Source organism: Sinocyclocheilus grahami, unplaced genomic scaffold, assembly GCF_001515645.1.
Source record: "Sinocyclocheilus grahami isolate Dianchi unplaced genomic scaffold, SAMN03320097.WGS_v1.1 scaffold304.1, whole genome shotgun sequence".
Lineage (NCBI taxonomy): Eukaryota > Metazoa > Chordata > Actinopteri > Cypriniformes > Cyprinidae > Sinocyclocheilus > Sinocyclocheilus grahami.
Window position 1 is genome coordinate 168,681 of NW_015505483.1, and position 15,775 is coordinate 184,455.

The 15,775-nt window shown below is 39.1% G+C and overlaps 1 protein-coding gene across 1 annotated transcript in view; it reads right to left on the reverse strand.

Moving 5' to 3' along the window:
- Nucleotides 1-13,466, reverse strand: part of igfbp2b (insulin-like growth factor binding protein 2b) — a 28,882-nt gene extending 15,416 nt beyond the window's left edge. Inside the window, exon 1 of the mRNA XM_016293540.1 lies at nucleotides 12,931-13,466. Coding sequence (XP_016149026.1) covers nucleotides 12,931-13,273 — 343 coding nt within the window. The 5' untranslated portion in view covers nucleotides 13,274-13,466. The remainder of the gene's footprint in view (nucleotides 1-12,930) is intronic.
- Between the last annotated feature and the right edge of the window lie 2,309 nt (nucleotides 13,467-15,775).

Sequence of the window (15,775 nt, forward strand, 5' to 3'; positions counted from 1 at the left end):
GAAACACTCAAGCAAGCAAAACACGCGCAACGCGTGCACATATTTGTACTGATGCAGAATGAGAGGGACAAGTAGTACAGCCTAGCACATTTCACACAGGCTGTTAGTTTTACTTTCGTCAGAAAGTCGTGTATGCCCAAGGTTGAAAATAAATGATGTTTATAGTGAATGCCCCTATAAATGGTCTTATTTTTACGATTTAGTTTTAATCCAAGTGATGCATACGTGTGCTAAGTGAGTGAACATGAAAGATCACACAACAGAATTCCACGCGCTTTCTCTCTCTCTCTCTCTCTCTCTCTCTCTCCCTACCGTTAAGTAACTTGTGCATTGTTTTACTTACTTGTTTTTGACATATCCGACCGAACTACAAACCTCCCAGTGATGTCTGTGAGAAAGATATATTCACTCGACAAGCTCGCACATCTGCGCCGCCGCGCGCTCAATCCACTCAGCGTGCTTTGTTTATCAGCTCGCGCACATCAGCTATACAGGCATTAATACTGAATGTTTAACATTATATTCATTGCATACATATACTTCGTAGTAGACATCCTTAACTCCATTCTGCTGTCTGTTGTTCTGTTGTCTGTGTTTCTTTGTTTGAATATGGCGCTTATCACATGCTATCGGCGTTTGTTATCGGGGCATTTTAACGAGTACGAGTACAGGAGACCAGTATCGGGTGCATCCCTAACAGTAACTATTATCTGAAAACTGAAAAACAAAAAACCTCAAGATCAGTTCTGCTCTGGTTGCATGCTACCACCCATAATCAAACACTTTAAATCTTCTCCATCACTGCTGATTTGGTTTAATCTATGCATACTTCTCTAATGAGCTGAAACTGCAGGCTCTCTCCAGGATTGATCAAAATGCAGAGGTCTGACGGCAGGATTATAACCGGTCATATTGGTTTACAGTACACAATCTACTGATATATACAAACATGCACTCAGCGACACGCAACATGAAGCTTTTGTAACCAGTAAGCTCTGGTCAATTTGTGGATGAACTGAGGTCCGCTGCACGCTGGGAAAACAACCCAAAGACATTGACATTGATTGAAACCTGTCCACAGTTTACCCATCCGGTTAAACATTTACAGAAAATGCTTTTTCAACCCACACGGCTAGGAAGAGGGAACCGAGCGGCCATGTTGTTTTTCCAAACAGGCTGCAGCGAGCAGAACGTGTCAGTATGAAAAAGTAATGCAAGAAAAACAAGCTGCTGTGATGCCCGAAAAGATGGCTTGTATCTGGCACGCTTTCTTCCTTACATAACCATGTGGCCTTTTGTGAAGGTTGTAACTTCAAGAACACGCTGTACCACAGCGGCATTAAATAACAGTGTAGAATGTAATTTAATTTCCTTTCTTTTGTGGAACTACACGACTCACAGGAAAGCTATGCCAATGTCTGGCAAAACAGGACCAGGTGTGGGAGGGTTTTGCAAAAGCTAACTGTTAGTTTGGTGGGTGCAGAATGGCTTCCCTTGGGCATGTACAAGAGGTTTTTGGAGCTCAAATTTGATACGGCTTTCACTTAGCCTGGCACATCATACGATACACGTGCAATATAGTTTAGAAACCGAAACTGAAGTAAAGATATGCCAAAGCTGGTCCTCAAAATGACCACTAGCTGCATAAACAATTTTCTGTGATTATCGGATGACTATGGAAATGAAGCTTTCAGATACAAATATAAAAAAAACACTGTTGTTACTGATAACAAAAACTACAAATATTAAGGAAGATTTTGTTCAATAAAAAAAAAATGCTGAAATAAAATGTAAATATTAGATGAAATATTTAAGCTAAACAAAAATGTTGTGTTCCTTTTATGTAATAAACTTAAAACAAATTATAAAAAGAAATGAGAACTATTTAGGAACATTTTTGAAAAAATAAGCTCAAATTCAACAGAAAATTAAATTAAAATAAAAGCTAATTCAACATCTTATAGTGGTATATAACAAAATACTAAAATAAAACTTGAAGAGAACTCCGATTCAAACCTAACAAAGTGTGAAAACAGCTGCAAGAGCTAGTTGACATCTTTCCCCATTAACCACAAGTATAAAAGACAGTCCAAACCACTTCTTCTACTATTCTGTCATACAGGAACTTCCACTGGTGCCCTCTGTGTGTCCTCTACATCATTAAAACATCTGTTCAGTGTCTTAGTATTTCGCACTCTCTCTGATTCCACTTAAGAAAATCGTTCTGAGAAGTCATTTGTCACTATCCTCTGGGAGCAGTTCCCCATTTTTTTCTCCCCCATTTGATGAAAAAGCATTTAAGATTTCATTCAACCTAAACTACCCGCCGTGAGCCTCTTCTCAATACACGGTGGATTGTGCCAGCACTTTTCTCTGTCTTTCTCTTCTACTCTCCCTTTCTCTCTTTTATCTTTTCTGTAATTGCATATATGCAAAGACTAAACAGCGAAGTTGTACGGTCATAAATCAGAGGCCTCCTGAGGGTTCCTCAATGATTCAGCAGCCACTGTGCACAAAGGAAATGTTCTTTGCGGACGAATGAGACTCAGTCTTCCAGTGTGTGTGCTTCTGCTGATATGCTAAACACGGATTTAAAAAAAAAAATGTCAGTAAATGAAGGACTGAGGAGTCATGCTGCTTCGCAAATAATAAAAAAAAAAGTTATGTGAATGCACATTAAATCAATAACTGGGTTACTTTTTACAGCATGCAAATAAACATCAAATTGAAAAGCACTGTATAGATATTGCTCTCCTTGTCATTCTAAACCTGTATGCATTTATTCTTCTGTGGAACATGAAAGAAAATGTTTTGAAGAGCATTTTTTGGGTGACCTGTGCCTTTAAGGCTCTAGTATTCCTCAACAGCAAGCAATTTGATAATCAGTTAGAATTTGACAAATAATAGTGACCTAGTTTCAGTGTTAAGATTTGAGCATTTGAGGAAACAGCATGAAGTCAAAGTTTTCCTCAGGAAATGCCTTGGATTCATTTAGTGAAGGACTGTTGATCTCCATTTGGCACCATAGCAACTACAGCCTCCTGAGTGTCAAGGACTGCCTGAGCTTCAGCTTTTGACAAGCGGTTGAGCAACAAGCTTACAAAACTCACTGATAACACACTTGGCATGGTGCTAAGTGTGGATCTCAGGAAGACGCTTTGCTAGCTACCATTAGTTTACAGAAAGAATGTAATAAAATCTCTGGAAATGTTTGCTTTGACAGTGCAAAACAAGATAAAACAATCTTCAAGCTCCCTTGATATTATTAACAACATGTTAGATTAGCTCTACCAAAGTTGAAAATGCAGTCCAAATTATGGACTTTCCTAACCAATATTCAAGCGATGAGCAATTTTTTTTCACAATGAATTTTAGTACCCACCTGCATTATTATGAAAACTAGATAACACTATCGTTAACACTAGACAGCACTGAGGATTTTTAGGCTACTATTTAAATGATATAATTTTAACTTGCTTTTACAGGTAGGAGAAATATACTAAAATTAAACTAAATACTAGAAACTATTAAACACTAAACTAGTAAAACTAAGAGTAAAGATAAAACTAAGGTAAAATCTAAACTGAATAGACCAGGGCTGTCCAAACTCGGTCCTGGAGGGCCGGTGTCCTGCAGAGTTTAGCTCCAACCCTAATTAAACACACCTGAACCAGCTAATCAAGCTCTTACTAGGCATAGAAACTTCCAGTCAGGTGTGTTGAGGCAAGTTGGAGCTAAACTCTGCAGGACACCGGCCCTCCAGGACCGAGTTTGGACAGCCCTGGAATAGACAGACTGAAAAAAAGAAGAAATAAACAAAAACTAAATTCAAAACTATGGCAGCCCTCATCCAATAAAATTTCAGAGTGGGCAGGGCTACCTGCAGGTGCAACACAACAGATACAGAAAATATTGTATCTTTTTCCTCAAATTTTGTATGTATGCAAATTGTATAATATCCAAGGTACACATTTCTAGTAACTGTGCTAGGATGACCATGCGTGTTTTCCCAGGACGCGTCCTGGCCAGGATTTGTTTTGGCTTTGTTTTCCTGTTTCATGCTTTCTGAAGGTATGATCGAAAAGTAGTTTGACCAATAACATGCAAGCATTGTACATAATGGACCAATCATGGCGTGTGAGAAGGTGGGATCTATGGTCAAAGCGACGCAATTACGCGTACATATTAGGCGTGTTCGACTTAAAAGCAGCGCGGACCAATCAGTGTTTGACATCAAAGTACCTCGAGAGCGTTTCGAAAGTATAACCGTCTGTATGGTACTTTGATGTCATACACCGATCGGTCTGCACATGCAAACAAAGCCAAAACCTAGATATTTTAGGCAATATAGAAATCCTGGCCAGGACGCGTCCTGGGAAAATGGCACGTATGGTCACCCTAAACTGTGCAGTTAATTCTCATATTGCATTTTCAGAAGGTTTTGGAATATTTGTCCTCTCCCCAAATTTGTCACTACCGAAACACAGTACTATATAGTTTAGTAAGAAGGGTTATATTGACCTATTAAGATTTTGCTTACGTCTTCCTTGTAAATATATATTTTCTGTTTGATTAAAAAGTTTTCAGAGGTAAATCAATAACAATTAGAATTTTAACAATATTTCAAGTGTGATTTATGAGATTTTAAATCCAATTTTTCTTTGTAAAAAGTTCACACTTGGGATTCATTAGTTTGAAAATACATTGAACCAAACACTATCATAACATCTTTGTTCATCTTTCGGTTGTGACGTTCTTTAAAGTTACACACAGATTTTTCATACTTTTGAACACATTTACCTCAAAATAATGGGACCTATCTACTAGAGTGAATAAATATTTCCTGATCATAAATGTAGGGGTGTAGTTCAAATCAGTTTCAGCCAATGGACTAAAACACACTGTTTTGGTAGTGACATGAAAATACAGAACATATTTTTTTCCAATATCATTTTCAGCAAATTTAGGGGTTAGGGTTCGGGACAGCCACCTCCCAATTGGAAGCACCCACTAAATGATGATTTTATATATATATTATTGTGGGTTTTAATAGATAATAAAATGACCTTAGTAAACATCTAAGATTTGAATACGTAAATGCTTTTTTGGTTGTGGGACAGGCCAGCAGTTTGCACCAATTCTGTAGAATGGCCCATATAAATGTTTCTCAATTATAAAATCCAAAGAAGATTATAAATCAGCATGACAGCTAAGATGGCAGCATGTAAGTTACAAATCGTAATTCTTGTCAGTCAAAACAAAATAGGCCTGCTGACAGGAATGTAACTGTGTGCCGAGAGGTATTAACACAGCCTCGCTGCTGCTAGACTTGTATTCTTTGCAACCATTTCATAGTGAATATACCTGTTGCAGTCAATATTGACATTTTCATGTGTATCAGTCGGGCAGGCAGGCAGCCAGCATTCTAGCACATAGTGAAAGATGGCTGGATGTGTCAGACTGTGTATTTTGCTGACGCTCCTTCATCATCTCTCCAGTCTGTGGGGGTTTGTCTAGGATGGCCTTGGGGAGAAAGGACCAAGCATTTTTTTTTTGTTGTTATAAATTGCTTGTTTGACACCATGACACTCCAGATGCCCCGGAGCAAAAGTAAAGTCACGGCGCCTACAAGGAGCCTCTCTGGTGTCACAGGTCTCGACAAGCAGCCGCCACCCAAGGCATCCCCACTGCAGACACTGGAAAGGTGTTGAAGAGAGCATGTCTCAGCGCATCAGACCCCAAAGGGATCCAAGGGCAATCACAGTACACGCGGTACAAGGAGAAAGAGGAAAAGGCTGAAAAACAAACATGAGATACAAACCGCTAGCTTGAATAAACATGAGATATATTTTAGAATGGTGGTGAGGAGGCTGGATTTTCTGGAGTGAATCGGTGCAAAAGTTTACAGGTGCATCTTTTTACCTGACTAAGCTAATGATACATGGGTGTATTCATAATTTTAGTGTGTAATTTGGATTCATCAGACTAATCATCAGATTCATCATTTGGATTCCTGGTTTTGTCATTTTATTAGAAGCAACTTAATGTACATTGACCGATGCTCACTTTGAGCGCCGTTGATACTGTTAACTAGAATGATTAAAATCATATTCAATAATTGATGTAAAAATATAATTAGATGAAAAAAACAAATGAAAATAAGAAATGTTTTGAAAAGTTTAAGCTAAATGATTTGAAAAAAATAATATTAACAATAATAAAGATGACAAAATCACGTATTATAAAAGTAGTCTAAACAACTCATGCAAGTCTTCTGAAGTCATATGATGACTTTTGTATGAAGAACAGCCCAAAATTGAAGATGTTCACTATTCTAATCAAAGTTCACAAATATAATTTGCACTATATTCCAAGTAATCTGAAGTAATATTATTAATCTTCCCCTCTGCTATAGCTATGAAATCTCATATGCAGTTAAATAAATTAAAACCTATTGTAATAAGACATATACCATGCAAAAACCAGTGGCATTTGCCATTAATTCTGGTGTGACACATCTAAATACGGCATTTTTTTTAATTGAACACAAGTTGGAATAAGATCTGTGAACTCTTTAGATTAGCAACTAATCTCTTAGATTTTAGTCTGTTCTTCACAATAAACTAACATGAGACTTTAAGTTGTATGTATGCACTGCCATCTTTTGGAAATAAAGCAGCTCTTTTTTTATTGGAACAACACGAAGGTGAATAAATTATGACAATTTCCATTTTTGCATGAATGTATCCTTTAATTGCCATGCTAAAGTTCATAATGATGACAGAGGTCCTCAGATGTGTGGTCACATATGCTGCAAAATAGTTCTTCTCAAAACCCCGGATATGGTCAAAACATATTCTAGACTTCTTTAAACTGATCCAAAGTTAAAGCCAAGGGAACAGTATGTAAGCCAGCATCTGTGCACTGGTTAAGTGTCATTACTAAAGATGTTCCTCTCATCAGGTCCTAATGCATGCTCGATCATGTTTGAGGCAGCCACCTGACATATGAACAATGCTAACTACAGGTGGTGCACTATGCTCACAGTTAAGGGCATGCACAGCGAGGTTTCAGATAATTAAGATATGCTCAGTGTGATGAAACTACTGAATGTTATTCTCCAGCATGAGCCTTCATTTGAGATGCAATGCTTCGGTGCCAAATCACAACATTTGGTTAAAGCTATACCGAGGAGTGGCCACGCAGGATGACACAATGGCATGCAGCGAACACAAAGAAGAGGATCAGAGGTCCTGGATGTAGCACCTTCTAGTGAATTTCATAATTACAACATTCATTCATAGTTCACTGCACTAATGAGCAGGGAACGGAGACGTCACGTCGGATGACAGACGAATTGGGATCTCGCTTAGAGAGACCAATCTACTTCGAGTGTAAACTAAACGAGCCAATGCACATTGGCATGCGATTATTGTATCCAGCTGCCGCTGATCACAGCGTGAGTATAAGTAGGCAGCAGATGCAGCGCATATTCAGCTTTTCACTGAGGAGCCGAGCCGGTGACCCGGCCGCTCAGCGGTGGTACAGGAGCTGTGGCGACATTCCCTTTCAGTCGGTCATTCTCGACGTAACGTTGGATGACCGACGAATTGGGATCCCTACCAAAAGGCCACAGATACTGCCACTTCCAGTTGTCCTGTGGGAGCCTCCTGCACCCCTACTTTTTGGCGCAGGGCATGGCTTACCACAAGAGGACCAGCTACTGCTGCTATGGCACTACCCACTCAGTAAGACTGGATAACACTGGGAAAACGTACCCGTTCCATTTGGGACCGGGACGTTGTGGAAGCTCCATCCTTCCCGAAGGAGGTTTCGGAAGCAAATACACACATGAACATCCCTTAGGTGCATATGGAAGATTGGAGGTGATTGTAACCCTCTTGGAGTGGCAGAAGTCTGCCGGGGAAACACAGGCTCTGGGGTCATACCGTGGACTTTACACATATGGGATCCACTTAGGTCTCTACATATGGAACCCAGCCCGCTACCGGTTCTCACAGATTCATTGAGAGAGGGCCTGGCGCCAGACGCTCCGCCATGTCTGGCTGCCGAGGGGACGGAGGAGCTCAACAGGGTCTACCATACGGACTCTCTGGAGCAGTTTTAGCAAGCCGACCTGAACCCAGGGTCACTCAGTGCTTTGACCCGTTTGATGTGAGAACACAGGAGGATACCGGCTCCACACGAAGGCTATGGAATCTAGCGAACGTGCTAGGGGTCGCCCAGCCCGCAGCTCTACAGATATCTGCCAGCGAGATATCTGACCGCTCCACCGGGGGGACCCTTGTAACCCCCTAGCTGCACCACCATCGAGGGTGGTGAGGGAGGAGGAACCAGCAGATCGGTTTCCGGCAGTAAAAGGTGCCGTCCACGACCTGGTGAGCTTGCAATGAGCATATGACTCATCCACAAATGCCACCTCAGTGTGCTAGATGCCCAGGCACGTGAGGCAGCGATCGTGACCATCACCAAGCGCCAGGTAACGACCACATCCAAAAACGCCCGGGTGATACGTTGTCTATAGCAAGACCCACATCGTCTTTACAAAGACGTAACGTCAAGTTTGCCACGCAACGTCGTCTTTAAAAAGACGCACTCGTAATTGCTCTTTTAGGGAAATAGATCTTTTAGCGTGCTGAGGCGCACAGGGGAGATGGCCGCCTGCAACACAAACAGGAGGTAGTGCAGCCTCATGTGTGCAACCCACTCGACATGGGGAACCACCACCGCTGAAGCGCCATACCGCCAACACGAAGAGCTCTCTAAGAGCACGCTGAACTCGTTCCGTCTTCTTCTCTCAGTAGAGTAGTCAGGAGCAGAACGATGTGATCGCTCGGCTCCTCAGCGAAAAGCTGAATATGCGCTGCATCTGCTGCCTACTTATACTCACGCTGTGATCAGCGGCAGCTGGATGCAATAATCCCATGCCAATGTGCATTGGCTCGTTTAGTTTACACTCTAAGTAGATTGGTCTCTCTAAGCGAGATCCCAATTTGTCGGTCATCTGACGTGACGTCGAGATTGACCGACTGAAAGGGAACTGATTTGATGCTGATTTTGAATTCTTCTCACAGAAAACATTGAGAAAAGAAAGATAAATGTGTATGTTACTGACCACACACCTCACTACTGCCAAGTAATCTGCCAACTGGAGTTATGATTAAACTGTTAGTTAAATGATTTTGTCATCATTTACTCACTCTCGCGTTTTTCCAAGTCCAACTACTATTTTATTTCTTCCAGAAAACATTAAAGAGATCGAATGCAGAATAGCTGAGCTTCTGTTTTTCATGCAATCACAGGGGATGGTGATTCTAAGCTGCAACAAACAAAATAAACATAAAAGTCCATGTGACTTAAAGGGGTAATTTGCCATTGGCAAAATTAGGTTTTAATAAAAGCTAGCTGTGAATGCAGTAAATAGTTTTTTTTTTTCTTTTAAATTAGTTCTACATGACGAGTAAACAGAGAAAAGAGGCTGTGGAGAAAAAAAAGAAGACTTGGTGCAGGTAACACAGAGAAAAAGTACACATTGTTCATTCACATTATACTACCAACAATGTAACAATGCAAAGTTGGTTGAAAATCGTCAAACTTACCCTTTATCTGCCATATTAAATGTCTTTGAGAGCCATGCAATTGTTTTGTGTCACAAACAGATAATAAAACATTAATATTCACTGAAAAATCTCCACTAAAATAATTTGCAGTCGTGTCTGTATAGAATGCAGAAGCTTTGACATTAAGCCTAAAACAATTTATTTTTCACAGAACAAATAAAATAACACAGTGCCAGAAAAACATGAGGGTGAGTAACGGTGAACTTTAACTATCTTTAGAGCTGGCAGTATTTTCTCTTTATTAGAAACCTGCATTGGAAAGGCTTGGAAATTAGCAGATTAACTGCTGGTGCTGGGCAACCCTGTTGCTTATTGTTTACTGGTGTCCCAAAATACACCATTCAAACGCTGCTCAGCTAGCGTAGCGGGGCAGATTCACAAGGGTGCCTGGACGGGCCTCAAAGTTCAGTGTGCAAAAGTCCAATTTGTGCCAGGCGACATTAGCCTTTCACCCTTGATTTCTTGGAAAATTCAACAGCACAACAGGATAACGGCTGCCAATTTGTTTCAAAGCAGAGGCATTTGGCACCATTTAGTCATCAGTAATTTGAAAATTCTTTGTTTTATTAGAAATCTAGGTCACATATTTCAGTTGCATGGCAAAAGGTTGGCAAAAACTGCTCATCCTGGCCTTTAGAGCAAAAGAGACGACCTCTGATAACACCCACATGGGATTATACAAACGATATTATCAAGGCAACAGGCAGCATTGTGCATGATACATTTTTTTCCCAATTCTGAAAGAACTAACCCCTGAGAAAGTTTCAAAGACGAATACATATATTATTCAGGGACCACCAAGACAAATGAAAGAATGGCAAACGTTACCGTGTCAATAGTTCAACAGCTGATAAGCTTATTTGCTTACTGAGGGGATCAATGGTCCCATGGTCAACTAAATTTCAACACTGACCATCCCACTGCACCCAAAAGCATTGGTTTCATTGCCACATTATGTTATAGACTGCCACAATGTTATAGATCTCCAATTGCTTCTAATGGAGGCACAAAAGAAGTTGACCTCAAATGTCTAATGCTGCAGCTTACTGATTTAATCTGCCTGTATCAACACCCAAGGACTGTAATAATAAAAGCATGGTTTATATGGTGCTTTATCCATTTAATTTAAGTAAATAACAGGGTTTACACAGAATTTGACAATGAGTTTTTCCAGTGTTTTTGAGTGTTTGTGACTAGACCAGATAAGCTTAACATAACTTGATAAATTTGGACCAGCAGTGACTATAGAAATTGCCATGATTTTCCAGTCTTTTATTACTGGATAAAGCCCTGTTCCCATCGACAGCCACCTGCATTGATGAAACAACCTGAACTCAGTGACCGCTGAGGACAGGATGTGGGCATGTCCAGCAGCTCAAAGGTGAGAAAAGTTTAACTTTTTTGCTAAAGTGGAGCACCTTGTTATGTAGATTTTTTTTTCCCATGAACTAGATATTGCTCTAGAAAAAAAATATAATTTCTAGATAATAAAATATATATAAAATTATTATTTTAAAATCTGTTATATGCATTGTGTGAGTATAATATAGGGCTATGTTGACTTCAATTTTATTTTTTATTGTCTTTTCATGTAGTTTATGGATAAGAATGATTAAATATGACTGTAAGTGTATATATATATATATATATATATACTGTTTATATTCTTAAACAGACCTTAATGTCATGATCATGGATCAAATCGATCCACCATGACAAACAGAGAATATATCTGTGCTGTTTAATGCATTTGAGACCCTGTGTTTTCCTTTGTGCATAAACTGACATGTCGCAGGTATATTTTTCATCTGTAAATGTTAGAAAGTCATGTAAACATATTCATTTTGCTGTCAGGATATTTTTTAATTGTGTTAAAAAATTTGGTTTTGGACATTAAATGTGTCTTTTGTAGAATTTTAAACCTACATATAAAGTGTATTTTTATGATAGCAGTAACTGTAAGTGGACTATTGTAATATGTAGGCTAAATCAATTGTAAGCTAGTAGGCTATAGTAGGCCTACTATAATTACTAATCTCAAATGAGTTAATGTGTTTCTATTATAGCAGTTAAAATAGTCATTTTCTTTAGTATTTATTTTCATTTTTAATTCAGTGATTTTAACTTTTAATTTAGTTATTTTAATGCTTTAAAGTGCAATTTTAGATTGTAATGTTCTAATGCTCTGTTATCTGTTCTGCAAACTATAAAAGGTACAACTTTAATAAAACCAGAGAGAAAGGCTGCATGGCTAGAAACTGTAAAAAAAAATAATAATAAAAAAATAATAGTATGCGAGACAGTGGTAATATCATTATGTTCCTAACTTCCTATTGGTCAGTAGAGGAGCTTAGCTTAGTCTGACAGTTAGCCTGCTTTAGACCAGGTTAGTTTCCCAGCATATGTTGCCACAGTGACTAAGCTTGATCTAGGTCTATGTTAAATTTGCTTTATGGAACCAAATCATTTGACTAACTGAAATAAACCTGGCTTATTAGATTATCTTGTTTTATGAAACAGGCCTCGAGGCATTAAAAGTGATCATATTTTCTCCATTGCATCGAATCGCATTGTGTTGAATTGAATCGCACTGCATCGTAACGGGGTGAATCGTATCGCATCGCTAGCTGCTTCATATGTATCTTTAATATATCGTATCGTTGGCTATGCATCGGGATGCGTATCGTATCGGCCTCAGTCATGGAGATGCACATCCCTAATATCCACATACATACATATATACATCATTTTAAAATATATTCAATTACTTCCACTTTGTTATACACTTTATTTTATGATTACTTATAAAACTATAAGTTTATAGAGAATTTCTAGCTGATGAAATATATGCAAAAAATGTTTTGCTAATATTTAAATATATAATACATAAAAAATAAATACATATTAATATACAAATAAACAATACAACAACAACTCTATAAATGACCATGACTTTTTAATATTGCATTAATTCCCATGGCCTTCCCAAAGAAATCTCCATTTTAACGCTGACTGACATTTCCAGGTTTTCCATGACTGTGAGAATTCTGATCTTAAACAAAATCAAGCACGTATGAGCAGATGCACCAGAAGCAGCTCAGACACAAGTTGGTGATCTAACATCAGCCATCAGTTGACTGTATAAACAATCAAACAAGATGGTGGAGAAAAGGGTGCCAGAACAAAGACCCTGCACTGATATTTGCTGCAACATCATCCGTGCAATATGCACACATTTTGGCAGCGGCTGTGCATCAATTCATATTCACAAACAAGTCTTGAGACTCACCACTGTGTTCTGACTCCTGGTTGGTCATAGTGGGCTCCAGGTCCACTTTGTTCTCGCATCGTCCGAGTCCCTGTATCAGCTGATCCAGCTGTAACTCTGAATTCGCGCTCGGGTAACACCTCAAACCACTCCCGCATCTCGGTGTGTAGACGCCGCACAGCTCGCCCTTCTGCCGGGCGCAAACCGGACAGCAACCGCAACCCGGTTCCCTGACAATCTCGCAAGAGGTGGTGAGCTTGGGACACGCCGCCTGGCGCTCCGCGGTGCAGCTCGGGCAGCGGAACACGATCTCCCCGAGCGAGCCGTGCAGGAGCAACAAACTGCAGAGCAATGCAGGAAACATGCCGTTATCTTTAAGTCTGACAGATGTCGGGATTCTGCATGCGACTTCAGGTGGAAAAGTAAAAGTGCGTTTGGGGACAGGTGAGGTTCGCCGGAGAGCTCTGCTGGGTCCTATTTGCTGTCATGTTACTCCGAAATGACATCACGTCAAAAGCCAGTCAAAGTCAAATACAGATAAACAAGTCGATGTGGTGCGACTGACTGTTGGCTATTTCATCTGCGAGAGATACGCTGCTTGTTTTTGGGAAATGTTTGGTATGGTTGCAACTACTGTTATGTTTCCTAAGTTGAAATGACTATAGTAACAGTTCCATCCTCAAAAAAAAAAAAAAGTCTCCTACATTTATTTTTATAACAACAAAATCAGTTTGCAAATTACAATAGCCTATCTATTGACTTGACTGGGAGGGATTTTCTATCAGTTTTCAGCACGACCAATCAAAATCGTATTTTAGGACTTCTAGCACTGTCTGGTAATGTCTAGGCCTATGTTAAATATGTTTAAACAAAACACCTAATGACATTGTGATTTTTTTTTTTTGATATCCGAGTCTGTAATAAATCAATTTGCAAATTACAGTAGCCTATCTATTGACTTGACTGGGAGCGATTTTCTATCAGTTTTCGGCGTGAACAATCAAAATCGTATTTTAGGGCTTCTCCGCTAATGTCAAGTATGTTAAATACGTTTAAACAAAACACCTAATGACATTTTGTGATTTATTTTTTATATCTGAGGCTGTAATAAATTGGTAAATACTTTTTTATACTGATTCTAATGCAAACCATAGAGCGGCCTACTGTCCTACCGTTGGTTACCTCGTCAGGCGATCGCGTGCATTTATTTAGCCCATTCTGACTAATTATGTTACGATTTTTTAGTTACCCAAACTTTCTTTGAAACTTTACTTAGATGTAAAAGCAGTGTCTTTTTAGGGCGTTTTATTTTGACTTTCTTTAAAGGGGTTCAAACTTAAAGTGGTCCTATTATGCTCTTTTACAAAATCTTGTTTTTGTTTTGGGGGTGTACTAGAACAGGCTCTCATACTAGGTTGTTTGAAAAACACATTATTTTTCACATATTTTACATTATTACAACACCTCTCTTCCCAGTCTGGCATGAACGGCTCGAATAGTTCCTGTATCAAATGAAGTCCCGCCTTCTGAAATACCAAATGTGCTGTGATTGGTTAGCTGGGCCAGTGTGTGCTGTGATTGGCAGCACTCGGGCCTGGTCGGGAAATGTCACGCCCCTTACCATAGCCGCCTGTGAGCTTCAGTGTAAATATTGCGTCAAAATCAAATCAATTTGAGCACGATTTAAACCCGGATGATTGTTACCACTCTAAGTTCGTCTGCCTTGGGAAAGCTAGCGTGTCTACGACACAGTGATAACACTCGTTGCCTTCTCTAGTGCAGCTGAACCAGGTCTCGTCCCATTCGTCGATATTTGTGATATCACAAATCCCAGAAAATATGCGTTGTAGTCCAAACGAGTCGTTCGTTGTAGTTTTTTCAAAAGTGATTTCTGTTAAATAAGATATCTACTTTTGAATTGGACTTTGAGCTTTGTAACTTTGCAGATCTTTTTTATTCTCAAACAGCAACATTACAGACTAACTAAAGTTGAAAAAGTGAAAAAGCATAATAGGACCCCTTTAAAACACATTAAGGAATGACAAAGATTATTTTTACATTATTTCCTATCTTAATGCATGATGATTTTACAGTAATAACATAACAGTAAATTTGGCATGTTGGTGAAATCTAAATGTAGTGGTAGGCCACCTGTTTGTTGCCTCTAGAAATATACTTGTATTAGAGATACATGGGTTTTAATGTTTTCTGAAGAGAATATGAGTGGTGGTTGCTTGTAAAAAATTGGCCAATCATAATGCTAGATTGTTGTGGGCGATTGTCATAACATTGCTATGCAGTTGCTGGGTTGTTTTGAGTCTTTTTAACATGTTATGTAATTGCTATGGTGCTCTGGGTGGTTGGTAGGGCATGTATGACTAGTATGATAGGCTATCATTCATGTCAGTAGCACAAACACCAGATATGTTTTCATGTGCCAAATTTTTTAAGATGTGTAAGCGGTTTGTAAGATGTTAAACGTGTATGTAAACAATGTGTGGCATGGCACTGCACATGTACGCAAAGTATTTTTGATCTATTTGAGAAGAATTTCGGGTTTAGGCATTTACATGATTATTTTTATTTTTCCTTTCAATTGAATTTTTCTAGGTCTACACCACCGCTTTCAATCTGATCGAAGTTTTATTTGGTTATATCTCAGTGGGATGGATTGAAATGTTCACATGAAGGCTTTTTAGTCAGATTGAGCCATTAATAAACTGATTATTTGAGTGCATTTAAACGTAGCTACTGTTAGACAAGTCATGCACCGAAGTTTAATACATATAGTTTGTTCAAAACTTGTTCAAACCTAACCCTGGGCGATAGTAATAGCAGTGCTTGCATTAGCATGCACCACTAATTA